This window comes from Tachyglossus aculeatus, chromosome 2, assembly GCF_015852505.1.
Source record: "Tachyglossus aculeatus isolate mTacAcu1 chromosome 2, mTacAcu1.pri, whole genome shotgun sequence".
NCBI classification, from domain to species: Eukaryota; Metazoa; Chordata; class Mammalia; order Monotremata; family Tachyglossidae; genus Tachyglossus; species Tachyglossus aculeatus.
The window spans coordinates 63,191,617-63,212,574 of record NC_052067.1 but is presented as its reverse complement, the minus strand read 5'-3'; the positions used below and the strand labels follow the sequence as shown (position 1 = coordinate 63,212,574).

At 39.3% G+C, this 20,958-nt stretch overlaps 1 protein-coding gene across 5 annotated transcripts in view; it reads left to right on the top strand.

The window, feature by feature from the left end:
- ARID1B (AT-rich interaction domain 1B) overlaps positions 1–20,958 on the top strand; it is a 541,437-nt gene that overhangs the window by 480,703 nt on the left and 39,776 nt on the right. For all 5 annotated transcript variants that reach the window (XM_038762779.1, XM_038762785.1, XM_038762806.1 and 2 more), the window contains one exon: positions 10,002–10,147. In XM_038762779.1, the coding sequence (XP_038618707.1) occupies positions 10,002–10,147 (146 nt within the window). The remainder of the gene's footprint in view (positions 1–10,001; positions 10,148–20,958) is intronic.

Here is a 20,958-nt window from a genome sequence, read left to right as displayed (position 1 = left end):
TTATCATTATTAAGTAAAACATCTCTGGTTGAGTTGATATTTTTTAAGAGAAAATAAAGGATTGGGATAGGTGTGTTTTGAATTTAAGCATTAATGAAAAATGGGATTTGTTCAGGCACAGAGATGCAGAGTGAGCTGAATTTTTTGGTCATAAGCTCATTTATCCTGGTGGCTATTGTATCCTCTTGTTGCATTAGGAATCTTTCAAAATCTAAGGGACTAAAATGCTCTGATGGTTCTCTTGAATAATGCAAACCTTGAAAACAAAACACCTAAATGGGTGGCAAGGAATAGACTTTTTTGAGTGGGGAGTCAGACAAAGGGAGTAGCACTTTATTGTAAATAGTGTTATTTTTAACTCCAGATAATCTCCTGAATCCTTTTGGGTTTTTTTTTTCCTCTGGTACTCTGTCTAACCAATCCAAAGTTGTGCCGTTTGCACTTTGTCCAAGTGACTTAATAGCAAATGCCTGAGCCTCTCACTAGCCCAAATTTATTTGACAGGAATATGATAGCCATAGGTTCAAAGAGCCAACTGCCTGTCAGGAAAGCTTGTCCAAGAACCCAGCTGTCTTGTATGACCCTCTGCCCCTTGTCCTGCTGCTGGACCTTCTAGACTTCTAGACTGTGAGCCCACTGTTGGGTAGGGACTGTCTCTATATGTTGCCAACTTGTACTTCCCAAGTGCTTAGTACAGTGCTCTGCACACAGTAAGCACTCAATAAATACGATTGATTGATTGATTGATTGATTGATTGATTGACCTTGTTCTGCGATGCATGGCATGCCGTAACCAGATGAAGTTTGCTGAAATCTAGGTCTTGGAAGTGCCAGCCTGCGGTGTTTTGGACTCAGGATTTAAAAACACCTTCTGGGTGCTAGAACTCAGTGCATCATGTTCAAACAGTGGATGAGAGGTCAGCTGACCGCAACCACAGAATGGTTGTAAACTCCTTGTGGGCAGGGATCACGTATGCCAAACTATTGTATTGTACTCTCCCAAGCATTTAGTACAATGCTCTGCCCACAGTAAGCATTCAGTAAATTCCACAGATTGGTTGATTAGCTCAGAACTTTAACTGTTCCTGTCTATTTCTCTTCATTGATTGACTGAGTTGGGAAGGAGAAATAGGCAGAAACAGTTACAGTTCTGAATTAATCAACCAACCAGTAGTATTTATTGAGTGCTTACTGTATGCAGAGCATTATACTAAATGCTTGGGAAAATGCAATACAACAGAGTAGGTAGACGTGTTCCCTGACCACAAGGATCTTACAATCTAGAGGAGTAGACAGACATTAAAATAAATCAAGGCTATATACATAAATGCTGTGAGTTTGAAGGTGGGGTGAATAGCAAGTGCTTAAAGGTTACAGAAAGATCCAGTTGCCTAAGTAACACATAAGAGAGAGGAAGGAACTAAGGGGGAAGTAATCTGTTGTTGATTACCAGAAGTCAGGCAGGCACTTTTTAAAAAAATCTACACACTAAATATGGATTCTCTCACAATAAAAGCTGAGAGCTGTACTTCTTAACAGTTGCTTTGGAGTGAAAAGATGAAAACAATGTTCTCATGGAAAGTTGCTAACTCATTTACAGTAATAACATTGCGTTGAAGAAAAGGACCGGTCTAGGGCTGAATCAGAAAAGGAGGATGCGTGTTGCAATCCCAGAATAGATGCAGTTCCAGTGATGACTGCCAGAAAACAGAACAGATAAGAGGTTGGGAAAAATAATAGTTAATTGTAGCATTTAAGTGCTTACTATGTATATTGTCCCATGAAGCTCACATTCTAAGGAGGAGGAAGAACAGGTATTTAATGAAGAAACTGAGGCACAGAACAGTTAAATGACTTGCCGAAGGTCAGAGAGCAGTCAGGTAGCAGAGCCAGGATTAGAACCTGGATTCTCTAGCTTCCAGTTTTGTGCTCTTTTCATTGGGCCACACTACTTCCAGAGTTGGAATGTCTCTGAGCAGTAGCTGTGAAGTAAAACAAAAGAATAAAAACTATTCTGATGACATAGCCTCTCATGAAATCCAGTTTGGGACACAAAGCTTTCCTCAGACTTTAGGAGAGAGATTAGATCACTTCTGTGGCAATGGGGCATTTTTAGGAATGAAATAAACTATGTGGGATCTTTATTGTCTTTTCTTTGCCTTTTTCTTTAAGCTCCCCATCTTAATGATGGAAAAAAAATAATTTTTGTAGAATGATTTAGTGTAAAGAGTAAGTTCCTGTAAGTCAGAGAACCTGAGTTCTAATCCAACCCTACTATTTCCCTGCTGTGTGACCTTGGGCAAGAGGCATCTTCCCTGTGCTTCAGTTTCTTCATCTGTAATATGGGCATTAAATACCTACTCCCTCTCTACCTAGACTGTAAACCCCATGTGGGACAGGGACTGCCCAGTTTGCATGCACTATAGTGCTTAGTACATAGTAAACATAGTAAACACCATCTAGGATGCTTCATGGTTTTTTAAATTCTATTAGTAATCATGAACAAAAATAAGCTGTGCATAGAGGGAGCGAAATGAACTCTCACTGTGTTTTTGTGAAGCTCTCAAACCAGGTGAAACCAAACCTAGTTGAATGTTTTGGTTCATTTTACTCTGTGTTTCTATGCTATTTTAAGGCCACTTTAATTTCATGCCAAATCCAAGCATATGCACTTCTGCTTACTGAGCATACTGCAGAACCCCCACTCATTCCCTCCTCAGCTCTCCTCCCGCTCAAGAAATGTTTCTCCATGTGCTGACATATTCCTCATTGAGATTGTAGACAAGTAGACAAACATTAGAATCACTGTTCAAAGTCAAATTGTCAGGAAGGCAGTCTTATATAGGGGTTGCAATGAGAAAAAGGTCTTTGACTTCACTGCAAGCTTTTGTATAACATTCACATTGATTTCATGCAAAAGCTTACATATGATTCTGTATTAGAAGTATAATTTATGATAAGTAAAGAATAAGAGCTCTGAAGGACACAGAAGAAATGGGTATACTAATTTATGTTAGCCCAAACATTGGCTGATTCCCTCGCCTTTTTGGAGGATTTGGTCACAGTTTAAAAGAAAGAAAAAATAGTTACCTTTCTCAAGGCAACAGTGCTTATGTAAAAAAAAAAGAAGTCCAAAATGGAAGGATTACAAATCTAATAAAATAATTTATTCAAGACATCCTGAGATTGCTCTGAACATGTGGAATTAGTGATTTATCTTGATGTTGTAATCTTTCTATTTCCTCTTGTAAACATAATCTTTATCTGTTTTTCTTATGAATCCCTTTTCCCCCCCACCATGCTACATATCTGGTAGAATTGAACATCATTCATTTACATCCAAAGCAGCAATACTGTTTTTCTTTAATTTCCATAATACAAATTGAGCATCCTACACTACTTTAAAAATATGCTCAGCAACATTGTTCTGAGCTATTTTTTGCAGTGTTCCAGCATAATGTTTGAGTAAGTGGTCTTAGAAATAGCCAACAACCTCTCCATGCTGGGCAAGTAGAAATGCGTGCCAGGCGAGAAGAAGAAACTGTTCATTCATTTAGTACCAGAATAGCTCTGTTGATGAAGGTCAGTTGATCAAGTCTTTTTGCATTTACAAACAGTAATCTACATTTATATTTCTAAATGTCCCAGAAATCAATAGAATTTCATTTTCCTCTTTGACTAAGATCTAGCCATGCCAATGCCATGTTATTTTCAGTGGGGTCGATTTTTTTTTTTTATCTTTTTTTTTTTTTTTTACCAGAGCTGCCGACTCATCAAAGATTAAAGTGATTTTGCTGCCGGAGTAGCTAATTTAGGGCTGTTGCAGACATACTAATTGATTAGTCACTCCAGAAAATTATCTGTGGGATGGTTGTTTCTCTATAGACTTTGGATCTCAAGCAATCTAGAATAAATAAGGAATTAAATTACCCTCTTCTGCAAATCTTTGGGTGCTGCCCCACCCAAGAGATACATAGGATGAAGCATTGGGAAGCAGCATAGCTTAGTGGAAAGATCCCGGGCTTGGGAATCAGAGGTTGTGGGTTCTTATCCTGACTCTGCCACTTGTCAGCTATGTGACTTTGGGCAAGTCACTTCACTTCTCTGTGCCTCAGTTACCTTATCTCTAAAATGGGGATTAAGACTGTGAGCCCCACATGGGACAACCTGATTATCTTGTATCTATCCCAGCACTTAGAACAGTGCTCAGCACATAGTAAGCCCTTAACAAATGCCATCATCGTTACTATCATTATTATTTTTATTATTATTATTATTATTATTATTATTATTGAAGGACTTTCTCAGCAGACCAGCTGTTAATGTTTATGGGATTTCTCTGAATAAAAATTAATATACATTAAATTGGCAGAGGGGGTTTTGTGGCTAGTTCAGACTTCTGCATATAGTAGACACTTAGCCAATGTCCGTGTTCTTATACATTTTGAGAACTTCAGGGAAGTAGTTTGATGCATTAGGATGCATGTGTCACCGTTGATGTAAAAGCAGTCCCAAAATTGATTTTAAACTATTCCACTTGTTTTCCCATATCACAGTTACGGATAATGCAAACAATTTTGTATTTCCAGCTTTATGCCTTGTCAGTAGACCCTCTTGTTTGGGTTAATGAGTGTCCTTGCATCTGTATTTTCAGTCCCAATTTTAAAATGTTCCAAAGTTGATACCTATTTTTTCAGCAGGTTACTCAGTGCCAAGGAACATAAGTCAAAGATATAATCAATCAGTCACTCAAGCAATCGTATTTATTGAGGACTTACTGTATGCAGAGCACTATCCTAACCTCTTGGGAGAGTACAATACAACAGAGTTGATAGACATGTTCCCTGTTTGCAATGAGTTTACAATTATCCTAAAGAATATTCATGCATTTTCAGTCAGCTATTTTACATGTCTTAGTCAAAGTGGAAATTTTGCCATTGCTATTTCACACCCTGGAATCCACATTTGAAACTTGTGCACCCTTTCCAATCTCCATCTCCTAAGAATGTGTATTCACTAGAAATCTGATTTCCAGTTAAACACATCATATTATATTGAAGCCCCTTTCCTCTTTGAGTGAAAAAAAACATTGGCAACTTATTAAATGAAAAGTCCTAAATGACTTTTTAAAAATACAAGAGCAAAAAGAACAATGCTAAGATTTCTTTTTAAATTAAATTGTTGTTGTCCAATTGTAAATTTTAAAATATGTATAGAATATTGTTTCCAGGGTAGCATTCGAGGAGGTAAATTTAACATATAGTGAAAAATGACCACTTCTTCCCTAATTTCTCCTGAACCATTGGGTGTGGTCATTTTTAAATTGCTGTTTGTTTTCTTCATTTTTCAATGCTGTGTCCTTTGTTGGCAGATGGATGTTTTGTGTTTGAGGAGTCTTGTATGAGAGAATGGGGAAAATCTGTTTTTTGAATACGTGTGTGTGTTTGTGTGTGTGTGTGTGTGTGTGTGTGTAAGTGAATGTGCATATTTGGACTGAGGAGGGAGAAAAAGTCTTCAAGAAAATAATTTTCAAAACTCAATTACTCTGACAATCCTAATAGATTTGACGTCATAGAAGGGGGCAGATTATAGATGCTTCTAGCCCAACTCAAAACAGGTTTAAATAAAGCACTTCTGTTTGGTATGCAGGGTCAGGGTGTTTAATAACAAACCACCAAGTCCTACATTGACATTTAAAAGAGAGGAAAATATTGTCATGCTGTAGATCTGGCACAGATAAACGGAAGGCAATTTGGTCAGTATACTGTGATTTGTCAGTACAACCCAACACCGTCATTTTCACAGTTTGCAGTAAAATAGCTACCTTAGGAGAACAAAAAAAAATTTTAAAGTGTTTATTCAAATTACCCGTATGAAGCTACCATGCATTCATGGCTACAACCAGTTAAGAATCTGGAAAACTGAAACAGCGGTGATTTGGAACATTTGCCCAAAGATGCAGTGGAAATGAATGCCTAGAGCTCCCCAAATGAAAAAGTCAAGCTATGACCTGTCCTCTCAAAAGGAACAAGTTTAATTTTATGCTTACAAATGCTGCTTTTAATTTTCACTGATAGACATTCTTGATTTTGAATCAGCTTTTATCCTGTTGAGAAGCTAATTGTGATCTACTACTAGACTTTCCTAATTCTAATCTCAGTATTTGTATAGTTCTTAAATAAGAAGCCTGCTGTCCCCCCTCTAGGGAGAGATTTAGCAGAAATTTGGCATTGCAGAAATATGTAGTTAGTGAGGGCTGCCTTAGTATATACTACCCAACACACATTACATAACTAGGCCCTTAGCTTCCCCATGGAGTATGGCTGGGCCCAGTTAAATATGTAACTTATCTTGTGGAGCAACAGAAATCTCCCTTTATTGACATGATGATTGCTAGGCCCTGGGTCTTCGAGGAGGTAATAGGCTTCTGTTTTCTTCCAAAAAGCCATTTCTTTTTTACTTCTACTTTTCTGCTCACAATCTCTGGTCTTCAGGAAGCAGTATGGCGTATTGGATACCGCACGGCCCTATGAGTCAGAAGGTAATGGGTTCTAATCCCAGCTCCACCACTTGTCTGCTATGTGGCCTTGGACAAATCACTTCACTTCTCAGTTACCTCATCTGTAAAAACAGGGATTAAGACTGTGAGCCGTATGCAGGACAGGGACTGTATCCAACCTGATTTGCTTATATCCACCCTGGCACTTAGTACAGTGCCTGGAACCTAGTAAGCACTTAACAAATACCATAATTATTATTAATTGTTATTATTCAATGTACCTCCTCATTCTTGTTCAGAGTTAGTACTTAGAATACAATAATAATAATAATTATGGTACTTGTAAATTGCTTACTATATGCCAAGCACTGTTGTGGATACAAGCAAATCAGGTTTGACGCAGTCCCTGTCCCACATGGGGCTCACAGTCTTAATCCTCATTTTTCAGATGAGGTAACTGAGGCACAGAGAAGTGAAGTGACTTGCCCAACGTTACACAGCAGACAAGTGGCAGAATCAGGATTAAAACCCAGGTCCTACTGATTTCCAGGCCTGTGCTGTATCCACTAAGGCACGCTGCTTCCGAGTAACTCGAGTAACTCGCAGTGGTTAGTTAATAGAGCACACTCTCAGAAGCCACAATCATTAGGACTCCTACTGAGACCATATTGCTATCCACCCCCAACCCCCCACCCTTACTTTTGATCAGCACTGGTGTCCTCTGACTCCATCTCCATTGGCCAACAAATGCTTTCTCCAGGGGGCCTTACATCAGTCACCCTGGGCAGCTTGGAAGACTTCTCAGGAAGTGAAGTGGGCCTGTTGAAAGAACTGCTGCTCTGCCCGGCCCCACTTGCCAACTCTCTGATCTGTGCAGACGAAAGCAGATGGCCTGGATAGGATACAGTCAGAGAGCTAGCTACAGTCTGCATGTCTGACTTGTTGAACCTTGGTTTTAGCAACTGGTGACCTGAAGATTTTTCTTTTCTTAGTATGTCATTCCTACTTTTTTCCATACCTACTTAGAACACTCTGAGCAGTCTCCTTGGTAGATTCAGCTGAAAGTGTGCCCAGCGATAGCAGTGGTTTTTCACTGGGCCTGAAAACCATTCATCTTTCAGACTGTTATTTGGTGGAGAAATGGTGGTGGCATATCCCATTGTAAACAACAGACTCATCTGCGTCCGTTACAGAGACTTGGGGACAAAGAACCTTTGCAAAGGAACTGATAATAGTGCTACTGGGTTGTCAAGTGTCATTATCATCCCTGCTAGTTGGGTTCCTTTTGAGTTATTGGGTTCAGCAAACAAGTAGGTATATAGAAAGTACATGCAAACATTGCCATAAAATTAATTTAGTGGCTATCAACACTGGAAGGAACATGGGTGGAGGCAAAACACCTGAGACAACTATAAAACTGGAGTCATTCTTCCCGCAAATGAACTGGTCCTTGTTTTCAACCTTGCAAAAACGGGATTGGCACCTTTTTAGTAATCTAGGGAAATGTATATGACAAAGAGCAACCCATATGCTAGAGCGAAAGGCTTTTTCTGGTGGCTTCCAGTTCACATATTTTTGCTGTAAATATTTATATCTTCTCTATCAGCACTAATCTTCTTAAGCCTCAGAAGTTGCATTGTTCATTTGGCTGTAAAAAAAAAAGTAGAGGAAATATCAAAGTATACAGTATGTTTTGGTTACTGCTTAAGTGTGCCTCAGAATTTCCTTGCCTGAAAGCAACACAGAAGTAAGGGTAAGATTTTTTGAGTTAATTCCAACAAACAACAGATGATGCTTTGACCTTAAGCATATATAAATATGTTTAGCATCTGCTGGAAAGCATATTTATAAGTGGTTAATGACCTGGAGGTTAATCAGAATGAGTTTGGTGATCTCAGCTCAGTTCTTAATGGACTCTTGTTTGGATTATGCCACTGATTCACCACTATATGTCACAGTCGGCAGCCTTTACCCAGTGGAGGTCCTTGGTGAGAATGAAATGGTGAGGTAAACCCTTACTCATTTCTTCCCATCCAAATGTTCCTCTTTCAGACCCTTTAGATCTTTCTCAGCTCATCACTAAGCAGAATGGTTTGTTAGTACCTTCCTGTGTATTGGCAATACCCTAATGTTAATAAAAAAACAACCAAATACAAAAAACACAACTTTGTTCCTGTATAATTTCACCTACCAGTATAGTTTTTGTTCAGCAAAGGTTAGAGGTTCCAGGTTTCTGAGTAAGTTAGGAATCTCAACTTATTTGACTTAAAACAAGTGCCAACATGAGGGAGAGAAACTTCTCATTGCTATAATCAACAGACCCTCTCAGTATGAATGGTGAGACCTGTAGATGCTTACCTTGTAGTTTGTAATCAGAAGTACAGAAATCAATTTCTTTGGTAGAAACAAAACATGAAGCTGTCTTTTTATCACCAGTTTTCCTTGAGAGAAAATCATTTGAACGAAAACTTTAGAGAAGTTTTTAAGAGTCCAATATTTACATAAGAAAGCTTGTTGAGTGCAGGGAAATCTTTTAAAGTTGTTGCCACTGTGACCATCATCTTTCCTTTTGCTTTGTAATCTTCCCTGAGAGAATTGCACCACTGCGCAATTTAAATTCCTTTCCCCCATGTCTCATTACAAGCACCATCAGAGAAATGACATTGCATGGTAGTTGTCTCCTTCATATCAAAGGCAACCCTTTTCCTCTTTGTAGGCGTGATGAGAAGTTTGTCTTCCATAGAGAAAAGGACAAAACTAACTTGGGGGGAAAAAGACTTTATTTAGACAACACCTTTAGACTGCACCTTTGAAGAAATTCATAGAGTGGCAGGAAAAAATAGAACTAAGCCATCCAGCTCCCCATGGAAAAAGATCTTTACTACAGGAATCCTGAAAATGTGACATTTTTCTACACACAATCCTGAAATCATTGTCAAAACTGTATTTCATTAAAAGAAAAAAAGGTTAAATACCAGTAGTAGGATTTAGACTTATCTTGGAATTTAGCAACTCCCATTTATCCATTTATCCAGCTTCCAAAATTTGGAAGCATTTGTGCAAACAAGCACATATTAGCTAAGAATAAATAAGTGAATTTCTCAAAATAATACCCCACTTCTTTCCTTTCTTCTTTCTGGGATGGAAGGAGAGACTTGGTAGCTTTAATATGGAGTAAGAGTTGTTCTGCTTGCCTTTGCAATCCTTGTCCTGCTCTTCCATTCATACTTTTCACTTCCCTTTTCCATATTCCTTTCATCCCCGTATCCAACAGGAACCAAAGCACCAGAGTTGTTTCGTGCATACCAAAGCCTAAAGAAAATTCTTTCCCTCTCCCCACTGGAGGAAAGGAAAAATGTAAAATCTACAGAGTGGAGGAGGAAGTTAATGTTCTTGTAGAAAATGATGAGCAATAGCCTGAACTTTTCAACAGAATATGTAATGCCCAAGTGTGTGTGTGTGTGTGTCTGTGTGTCTGTGTGTTTGCTTTCTCTTCATACAGGCAAGGGAATTTTCCTGTCATGAATCAGAGTGGACTTATGGGATCCAGTTCGCCTTACAACCAGCCCATGAATAACAGCTCCAGCCTGATGAACCCACAAGGTCCCCCTTACAGCATGGCCCCTAACATGGTGAACAGTTCAACAGGTAAATGGTGGAGAGCAGGCCACTTGGTACAGTAGCCCTATGGAGTGTAATACTGGTGTAATAAATATTGCATTTTTACATGGGTGAGGGGAGTGCCACACTTGAGTTGCCTGAAAATCTTCTTGGAAATATGTATGTGACTGAACCATTGTGGGCATCTCTTCAGCTTTTCAAGACCCTGTGGGCCTAAATTGGGCCTACCTCTTCCATAAATTATATGTTCTCTTCTTTACAATGTGGGAAGTCTTCCTTGTTAATGTTTTGTGCTGGTTTTTATTTTCCTTTGCTCAGATAAAAAGTTAGGAGTTGCTAGCCCCATGGCATGCCCCATCTTAGATCCCACTCATGTCCTTCATGGTGGAGAAGAAACCCATTTGTCCTTCATGGTGGAGAAGAAACCCATTTTGGATTAAATCTTCTCAAGTGATGATTAAAGGGTAGGATGACACTGGGAAAGTGTTTCTCTTTTATATGGGGGAAAATCACCTTTTCTAATACCTGATGCTTCAGTACGTCCTATTTATAGCCTGTCACTATTGAAAAATTATATGTCTCTTTGTAAATGAACTCTTATAAATTTTTCAGTATTGTCAGGCTCTTAAACTCACTTGAAATTCTTCTAACTGGCTAGTTTGAACAAGATCACATCTAATTAATATGAAGAACAGTAGTGCCAAGTATTAGATAGTATTGGACCATTCTGGTGCTGGCTTTGACAATGCTTGCACACCCGAGATCCTCAAGCCTTTCCTACTCATCTTCAGATGATGCCCTTTTTTTCTAAGTCTCCTTTATGTTTCCAGGGAATTTGTTTTATTGACATTGTCATGTGTTGTACTTTGACAGATCAGGCTCTCAGTGATACAAAACTTGACCTCACCTGATGGGTCAAAGAAATCCATTTTTATTAAAAGTTCTGGGGCTCTTGGATTCTCCCTCTTTCCCTTTCTCTGCCTTTTTGGCCTTTCCTTTCCTCCTTTGGCCATCAGCCTCGGAAGCCGTTTTCCTGTCAGACAAGAGAATGGACAGCCCGTCTTCCCATCTAAGCTGCCGAATTGTTTGCTGGGGTCTAATTTGATAGCTGTATTCCCCGGTGACTTCGCTCTGAAGGTTTTCTTGTATGTTTTCTATAAGTGGAAGAGAAAGAATGGAAACTACTAGTCAAAATTAAGGTTTGGAAATAAATAAATAAGATGGCCGCCCCTAATGCTGAGTAGGAGGCTATTTGTTTGTCCTGGAAACATACTTTCACATTTGAGATGAAAAGTGAAAAGCTATTGAAAAGGCCATTAGGAGAGGCTTACTCCTCCCCCCACTAATGCTGTCCCAGGTAATATTATATTTGGGTTGTGTTGTTATCCGTTTTGTCTGGCTTGCTGAAATAAGATTACTTCTGAGCATTGAAACGGCACTATAAATTCTGGTCCACTATTAGCAACAGTCATTTTTTCCCTTTTTTCTTTGGCCCCCAGAGCCACAAAAATAACCACAACAAACAGATTGCAGGGTGCCCTGCCTAAGAAGATTTATGTATTCCTAAGGAATAACCAGTTTAAAGGAAGATTCAGAGAGGGCTTTTTTTCTGTTCGGATAATTCAGCCATTCGTTATTTCTTACAGAGGAAATCTGTTCAATGCAAGGCCATTTATCCTTGCAGTCTTTTGTATGGGGTAGTCATACACTTTTTATTGCATTGTGCATTTTGAAATATTGGATTTTTAATAATTTAAGCATTTATCACATTTTTTTGCCCTGCGCATTTGTGGGATTTTTTTTTCCAGCTTTATTAATTCAAAGGCTATCCAATGGAAAGGCGAGTAATTACGAGATGCACCAAAGGAGTATTAATGGTGCAGCATTTACCATGGATTTATGTGCACTTGCGTGCACGTGAATAAGGCTGGCCTTAGCACTGAGGTCTCTGAGAAATAGCAAAAAAGACAAAGAGGATCAAATTGAGAAGTCCTTTGTGGTCTTGTAGAAAAATGCACATTTCCTGGAAAGAATAAGGAGATTGTGTTTTAGAGGCCGAAAGTGCCATAAATCATCACATCAGTCCTGTTAGTTTGGAGAACGTGGACCTTCAGTGGTAATAGGAAAGTGTTTTCTCCCTCCAAGGGCAGATCTGGAGAAACTGAAGAATACACAGTGATGTCAGGGTCGGAAATGGGATTTTCTGTGCCGACATTGACAGCAGCTTAGGTGACTGGCACTTCAGCCGTCCCTCTGCTAAGCTAAAGCTGCATGGCAGTTAAAACAAATGTGTTTTAGATAGTGTACAGGGCCAAAAAAACAGCCTCTTGTGTAGTGACAAATTGTTACAGGCTTCAGTGAGCAAGTAATTATTTAAATGGAATCAGTGAGAGTACAAATGTGACAACTATTTCTTCAGTTATAATGCCAGGGATTAAAAAGGGTAAGCAATAAAGTGGTTGTGTTTTTCCCCCTGAAAAGGAAGTACTTCTGTTTATCATTTTAGGAAAAGAGCTTCCTCTTAGAGAAGACAAGATTTCAGATCCAGTTGGGACTTTAAGTAGTACCACCATGTATTTTGACATGTACATTGGTTTCTGTTATTCCATGTGCTTTAGGATATTTAGTAACTACTATGACCTTCCCATCAGATAGTACTTAAAGGGAAGTTATAAATTCAACCAAAGATAGTTATCATCTGCAGGTCTGTATCCTGTTACTTTAGATTTCAGGTTGAACGTGAAAAGAACATTTTGATTGATATATTCTTTTGAAAGTTAATGAATAGTTCTAAGAATATTAAAACATACTTGCTGTCACTACTGAGTTCAGCCATTGGGCCATTCATCTCAGTAGTCTGAAGCAAAATGGCCTAGTGGAAAGAGCATGAGCCTGGGAGTTCAGTGACCTGGGTTCTAATCCCAGATATTTCAATTACTTGCTCTGTGACTTTGGGCAAGTCATCTAATCGGTTCAGTGGAAAGAGCCCGGGCTTTGGAGTCAGAGGTCATGGGTTCAAATGCCGGCTCCGCCAATTGTCAGCTGTGTGACTTTGGGCAAATCACTTCACTTCTCTGGGCCTCAGTTACCTCATCTGTAAAGTGGGAATGAAGACTGTGAGCCCCCTGTGGGACAACCTGATCACCTTGTAACCTCCCCAGAGCTTAGAACAGTGCTTTGCACATAGTAAGCGCTTCATAAATGTCATTATTATTATTGCACAGGGATTAAATAGGGATTAGATTTTCCTCCTTCCAAATTAATAATAATTATTATTATTGTGGTACTTGTTAAGTGTTACTAAACTTCAGGTTGGACACAGTTCCTGTCCCACAATTAGGTACTCAGCCTAAATAGGAAACAGGAGGTTTGGATCTCCTGGTATCTCTTCCTTAATGGAATCTTCTTTTCCTCAGCCTTTCCTTGGTGGCCTGGAAAAGGAAGAGAGAATTTAAAAATCATTCTCTTCTTTTTGTCAGAATCTTATTTACAAAGAGCAAGCTCATGTCAGAGGATATTCCAGCTCTATAGGCAGCAGGGAGGTAAAACAGGTTTTAAAGACAAACCACATTATCAGCATTCAAGAACAGATATTGACCAGCTTCTGCCTAGGCTAGGCACAGTTGTAGCTTCAGAGTAAAAATATTGGCTTAGCTTTTCTTTATATCAATATCAAAATACATTTTGTTGAATTATTTTCCATTAGCTTTAACTTAGATAAAGACTTTGTCTATCTCACTGCCAACCCTTCACCCATGTCCTACCTCTGGCCTGAAACTCTTCTAGACTGTGAGCCCGCTGTTGGGTAGGGACCGTCTCTATATGTTGCCTACTTGAACTTCCCAAGCGCTTAGTACAGTGCTCTGCACACAGCGCTCAATAAATACGATTGAATGAATGAATGAATCTCCATTTTACAGATGAGATAACAAGGCACAGAGAAGTAAAGTGACTTGCCCAAGGTAATAGTAATAATAATAATTGTGATATTTGTTAAGTGCTTACTGTGAGCCAGGCACTGTACTAAGTGCTGGGGTGGGTGCAAGCAAATCAGGTGGGCACAGTCCCTGTCCCATTTGTGGGACAATCCCCACATTTCCACAGTTCCAATCCCCATTTTACAGAAGGGGTAACCAAGGCACAGAGAAGTAAAGTGACTTGCCCAAGGTCACACAGCAGACAAGGGGAAAAGCCAGGATTAGAATCCAAATCTTCGTACTCCCAGCCCCATGCTCTTTCCACTAGGTCATGCTGCTTCTCTAGACTGTGAACCCCATGTGAGGCAGGGACAATGTCCAACCTGATAACTTGTATCTACCCCTGTGCATAGAACAGTACTCAACACATAATTAGCGCTTACTGAATACCATTAAAAAAATTCAAAGTATGCTTTGAGGATGAGTATGATGATTGCTTTTCATCACATTGATTGTAATGATTATGGATATGTTTCCTAACATACCTAACTTTTCCCTGGGTCAACTCATTATAGATCTATATTATAACCTGAAACTTCTACTACTGAGCCATGTCTTTCAAAGCATAGCCATTCTGCTTAAACTGTTTAGTCCTACCAAATTCCAGTATGATTTGGTACCCCTGGTCAGCTGTACTTCATAAGTATTTGCTCTCTCAGTATCCATGAGAGGACAGTAATACTATCTAGTTACCCAGATTTTTTTTTTAAAAAAGCCTTAAAAGCCTGATAAACTGGGGAACTCCTTGCCAACTTTGGGTACCACAATGCCCCTTTCCATCACCAGGACTCATTTTGCTCATTATTATGAATAATTAGTAATGATAATTACTTAATAGTAATTATTAATATTAATAATAGTGGTATTTGTTAAGCCCTTACTACATTCTGGGCACTGTACTAAGCGCTCATCTGGATTCAAGCAAATCAGGTTGGACACAGTCCCTGTCCCACATGGGACTCACATTCTTAATCCCCATTTTACAGATAAAATAACTGAGGCCCAGAGAAGTGAAGTTTCTTGCCTAAGGTCACACAGCAGATAAATGGCAGATCTGAGATTAAACCTAGGTCCTTCCAACTCCCAGGCTCGGCCTTTCTCCACAAGATCATGCTGCTTCTTTGAAACAGGAGAACCAGTTGACGCAAACACCAACTGAAGGCTATGAATGTATTTACCATGAAAGCAAATGTGATCATGCCCTGGATAGCAACTTCCATATGATGCCCTCCAAGTGTCTTTTACAGAAAAAAGTTGCTTCTGAGCTTGCTCTAGAGCAAGGGAGTTTGACATCACAGAGATATTCTATGGCAAGCTGGTTCTTGGCAGGAAGAGAGAGGATTTAATTAAACATGGAGAACAAACCTCTTATATTGAAAAGCTTGGTGTGTAGAGAGAAGTTGGCCTCGTGCGAACCCATGCCACTCTTCTGAAGCAGAAATGTATCTTCTGAGCTACTGCTGTCCTGATTTCATTTTGCAGCCCTTAACCTGTCTTTGATATGTATGCTTACATTCGCATTACTACAGTTGTGTTTCCCTATGCATAGTGGTTCCTTTCTGTGTTTCCAGGAAAAAGGAATAAAGGAAAATTTTGCCAGATATTTTAGGTGATATAATTGACCTTGGAAAGAATTACTGGGTAGAGCTACCCTTCTTTTCATTGTTTTCTGGGAAATGTACTGCAGCACTGACAGGGCAGGAGAGAATGAAGGTTTAGATTCATTTTCACTCATGCCATCCATTCGCTTTGAATATATTAAATGATCTATGAAAGACTACCTTAGGATCTTGACCCACACTTGCTTTATGAAATCTTCCTACCTCTTTAACTTCATCAGTAAAGCCAGAGACTCATTCTTGAAGCCCATTCTCACTGCCCATGCAGCGCTTTTCATGGTAATAGATATTTTACTCTCCCGCTTTTATGTCTGTACTTTACATAGTGGATGATTTGGTGGCCATGGTAGAAGGGACAGTGCTATGATGTAGCACACCTTTGTAATGGTAGTGGGCTTTCTCTGCTGGGAAAAGGTAAAAATAATGCTCTAGAGTCCCATTGCCCTAGGAGAAGTAAGGATATTTATAATGATTCACTGAGAATTCTAGTAAGAAGCTACAAATAAGCATTTCAGCAACAGATACAAGTTTACATTAAGAAAATGCTGAAAGGATCAGCCCAACCTTGTGATCTATTTTAGCAAAATAAGTTTCCTGTTGGAATCAGGTAGGACAATTAGAATATTATTGAAATAAAATGAGGCACTTTCTCAATTTTTTTCACAATAAGAAACCAGTATAACCTGTGACTATGTCCTCATAGTTACCAAGATGTTCATTTCTATGTTACATATGCTGTACATTAATGAAACTGGGAAAAATTATCCTTGAAACTTTTCACCCATCATTTAATTGTTAAAATGCATTTTTAATTGATTTAAGTTCATATTCTTACACAGTTCTTTGAGAATTCTGGGCAAGTTTCAAATCTGAGTAAAGGAAAGAGTTTGAAATAATTGGGTAATAATTTAGAAAACATGGATTTTATAAACTCTTTAGATACTTAGAAAAATCCAGGGGTTAAGAGTATCCTTTTTCAACTCCAAGTCCAGGATGTTTAAAAACATTTATGAAATTTTGGGAAGAAATTGGTATTTAGCCAGAATGAGCACAATAACTTAATGTCCTAATGTCGAACATGGCTTTACCCCTCCATCAGGAGAAAGACAGCAAGCTAGTACTGTATAATGGTTTAAACGTGCCATTTTTCCAGGTTGCATCTTTTTGAAGTACCATAATAGTACAAGAAATTGAGGTACCAAAGCACTTACTGTGTGCCAAACACTGAAGTAGGTACAAAAAAAATCAGGTCAGACATAGTTTCTGTCCCACACGGGTTCACGGTCTAGGTAGGAGGAAATTGCCGACTTATGCTTCCCAAGCACTTAGTACAGTGCTCTGCTCACAGTAAGCGCTTAATAAATATGATTGAATGAATGAATGACTCATTTTGGAACCCCATTTTACAGAGGGGACTGAAGCCCAGAGAAGTTAGGTGACTTGCCCAAGGCCACCTAGCAGGCAAGTGGAAGAGCCAAGATTAGAACCCACATCCTCTTTCTCTCAGGCCTTGTGCTGTTTCCTCCAGGCCATGCTGATAACGAAGATTTGATACCAAAGCTGGCCATGGAGTACTACACCCTGTGCCATCAATCCACATGAGCCATTGTGATCAATCAGTCATATTTATTGAGCACTTACAGTGTGCAAAGCACTATACTAAGCACTTGGGAGAGTATAAAATAAAAGAATTGGTAGACATGTTTTCTGCCCACAAGGAGCTCGTAGTCTAGAGAGGAAGACAGACTTAATTATGGATATGTGAATAATCAATCATATTTATTGAATGATTACTGTGTGCAGAGCACTATACTTGTTAGAGTACAACACAATAACAGACATATTCTCTGCCCAAAATGAGCTATGCTGATGGACTGAAGGTGGGGTGAAGGAAGGGTACAAATCCAAGTACTAGGGTGATGCAGGAAGAAGAAGGAAATGAGGATTTACAATAATAATAATAATAATAATAATAATGGTGTTTATTAAGCGCTTACTATGTGTGAAGCACTGTTCTAAGCGCTGGGGAGAGATACAAGGTGATCAGGTTGTCCTACGTGGGGCTCACAGTCTTAATCCCCATTTGACAGATGAGGTAGCTGAGGCACAGAGAAGTTAAGTGACTTGCCCAAAGTCACACAGCTGACAAGTGACGGAGCTGGGATTAGAACCCATGACCTCTGACTCCCAAGCCCAGGCTCTTTCCACTGAACCACACTGCTTCTCTAGTTGGAGAAGCAGCAATCTAGTTGCAATCTAGCTGGATTTCGTTGGAGAAGGTTTCTTGGAGGAGATGCTATTTCAATAAGGCTTTGAAGAAGGGGAGAGTGAGAGTGGATTTTAATATGACTTTGAAGGAGTGGAGAGTGTGATGTATAGTGAAATGCCACATCTCTCCTTTTTTTCTTTTCCCCCAATCTCACATCCCCTGAATTAGTTTTCTGGGCTGGGAAACAGCTTGGGCAGTCCAAAACTGGGCTTTAATTAGGGTGGGAATAATCCCAAGTCAATAGTCACCCTCATGGTTCCTGACTTTCACTATTCCAAAGCTGATGAAAAAAATGTATTTTTAGCAAGACACTCCATTCTGCCAAAACACATGTTTTCACTACACATTTGAAAAAAACATGTCCTGGCTACAACACAACAGATTTGGAAATGTTCTTCCAACACATCTGTTTGGATAGAAATCGATGCCATATCAGGAGAAACAGTTGTGTGCTTGCACATGTTATCAGACAAGGAGGGAATACTGTGACATAAGCTTTCCATAAGGCAGCGTTCTGCAAGAACACCACTCTCTGTACCATAGGACTAGTGAGGATGTTCTGTTACAATACTATGCAGTAAGGCTCAGTGGAAAGAGTATGGTCCTGGGAGTCAGGGGACCTAGGTTCTAATCCTTACCCTACCACAGGCCTGCTGTGTGACCTTGGATGAGTCACTTCACTTCCCTCAGCTTCCTCACCACAAAACAGGGATTCAATGCCTGTACTCCATCCTGCTTAAACTGCGAGCCCATGTGGGACCGGAACTGTGTCCTGTATGATTATCTTGTCTACCCTAGTGCTTTGTATAGTGCTCAGCACACAATAAGCACTTAACAAACACCACAATTGTTATGATTATGTAATTGCTAAAACACCACTCACTCCCTTTTCTGCTGTCCCCTCCCCAGCCCAAACAAAAGGTCTAAATATGCCCTTAGCTGGCGACTGGCTGATGGTCCATGTTCTCAATCAGCACCACCTCCCTGGGGGCCTCATCATTTCACCCCTTCCCAAGCCTGCCTCCAAACTTCTGGAATTCAATTTTCCAATCCTTCCTTTCACTTGTCTAATTAGCCAAACCACCTTGAGAGCACACATGGACGTGCCTAAATCAGCATTTTTCCCGCCCTCATTTTGCTTTTTTTGTAATCTACACTCTTATCCATTTCAAGCTCTGCGAGGCCCCCAAGATAATTTTTTTTAAGGACTAAAATGCAAAAAGGCAATCCACTGCTTAGAACAGGCAGGCTTCTTGGTATAATATCACTCAGCTGCTTTTTTGAGGTTTCACACACATTCACAAAAATAACAGCATTTTTAGCTGATCCCAATAGAATTTTCTCTGCAGCTGCATCACTTGAAAAAGCTTTTTGTTTGAATTCTTAAAGTCTAAGTATTGGAAGTAATTTGAAAAAAAGTAAAAGAAAAAACATCTCAATTATGATTTGTGTGTGTTGTGATGACTTTAAGGGTTGACAGGGCTGCAAATGGGCTCTGAAAAACAAGCCAATGTGCCCATAAAGATACAAGCATTTCAGAGCTGGATATTGAGCATGCCATTGGAAACTTGCATGGCACACGGCTGGGTAGATTTTTTTGGCAGGTCTGCATTCTCAACCTGCAGGGATGCTAAAGATATTAGCAAATTATCACTATGAAGCTTGCCAGCTTATTCACCAGAGTTCTGCTCACTCTCACTGCTGTAATTAAAACTAATTATTTTCTCAAATATAGTAATACATGAATACGTGCAATAATCATTTTGTGGTAGTCAATCTGTGAAGAATTTTTTTAAAGAATATGTTTGTTTCGGCCCATTCTGGTACACGCGTGCTGCTGGTAAGAGCCAACAGCGTTGTTTGCAAGATGTTCAGATGGGTTGAGTTCATAAACATTTGGGTCTATTTCATTTGGTTTTCAAGTTGTCTGAGAGACTTTTTTCAGGTTTTGTCTTTTGTAAATCACATGACCCCTCCCATTTTATCACTTCCATCCCTTTTCCTCTTTCACTCATCTGCTTTGGTTGTCTCTCATAGAGTGCCATGTGACTCAGTTTTCCCAGTGGAATTCTGCCCAAATTTCAAAAATGTATTTCCTGAAAACCTTCACTAATTAAATTCCCTAGCAGCTCTTAAAATTCTAAGATTGTAAAACAGATTGGAAGCTCTTTGAGAGAGCAAGGATCATGTCTGCTAAGTTTGTTATACTCTCCCAAGCACTCTAGCACAGAGTTAGTGCTCGATAATGTACTATTGCATGGTTTCTCAATCATTTGTATTTATTGAGCGCTTGTTGTGTGCAAAGCAATATACCAAGTGCTTGGGAAAATACAGAATAAAAGAGTTGGTGGCCCAGTACCTTCCCGTTTAGAAAAGTGCCTTATTTTCAACCAATGTACCTTCCCTTTTGGAAAAGTGCCTAATTTTCAACCTGAAACATTGGCACAATATATCATCATCATCATCATCAATCGTATTTATTGAGCACTTACTGTGTGCAGAGCACTGTACTAAGCGCTTGGGAAGTACAACTGTGGTCTAGGGCTGAGTGATGGGGTTTTGGGTTATTATCATTTTGAAAACTTTTGTTCTATGATCATATCTCAGGATTCTTAGACTTGGATATAACAAATTTCACCAGCAAAGCTTTGGGTTGACTTGTAGGTGTTTCCTTGTTCTTTAGTTTAGGCTTCTTAGTTTAGAGTCGGACAGCACTGTGTCAAAACTGAACGAACATCGTTCTTATTATTAAATGGTTGGCAGACATTTTCTCACAGAATTGCACTTAGCAATTACTTTTGAATCCAGTTAGGTGTGATTGAAGCCATTCTTCTTTGACTATGAACCATATCTAAGGGGTGAAAACTTAACAGACCAATATAAAAGTTCTACATGAACATACAATTTGATGGAGATTCATAGTAGCTAATTTATAAACCCACAAACTCACCCAGGAAGTAATAGAATTGTAAT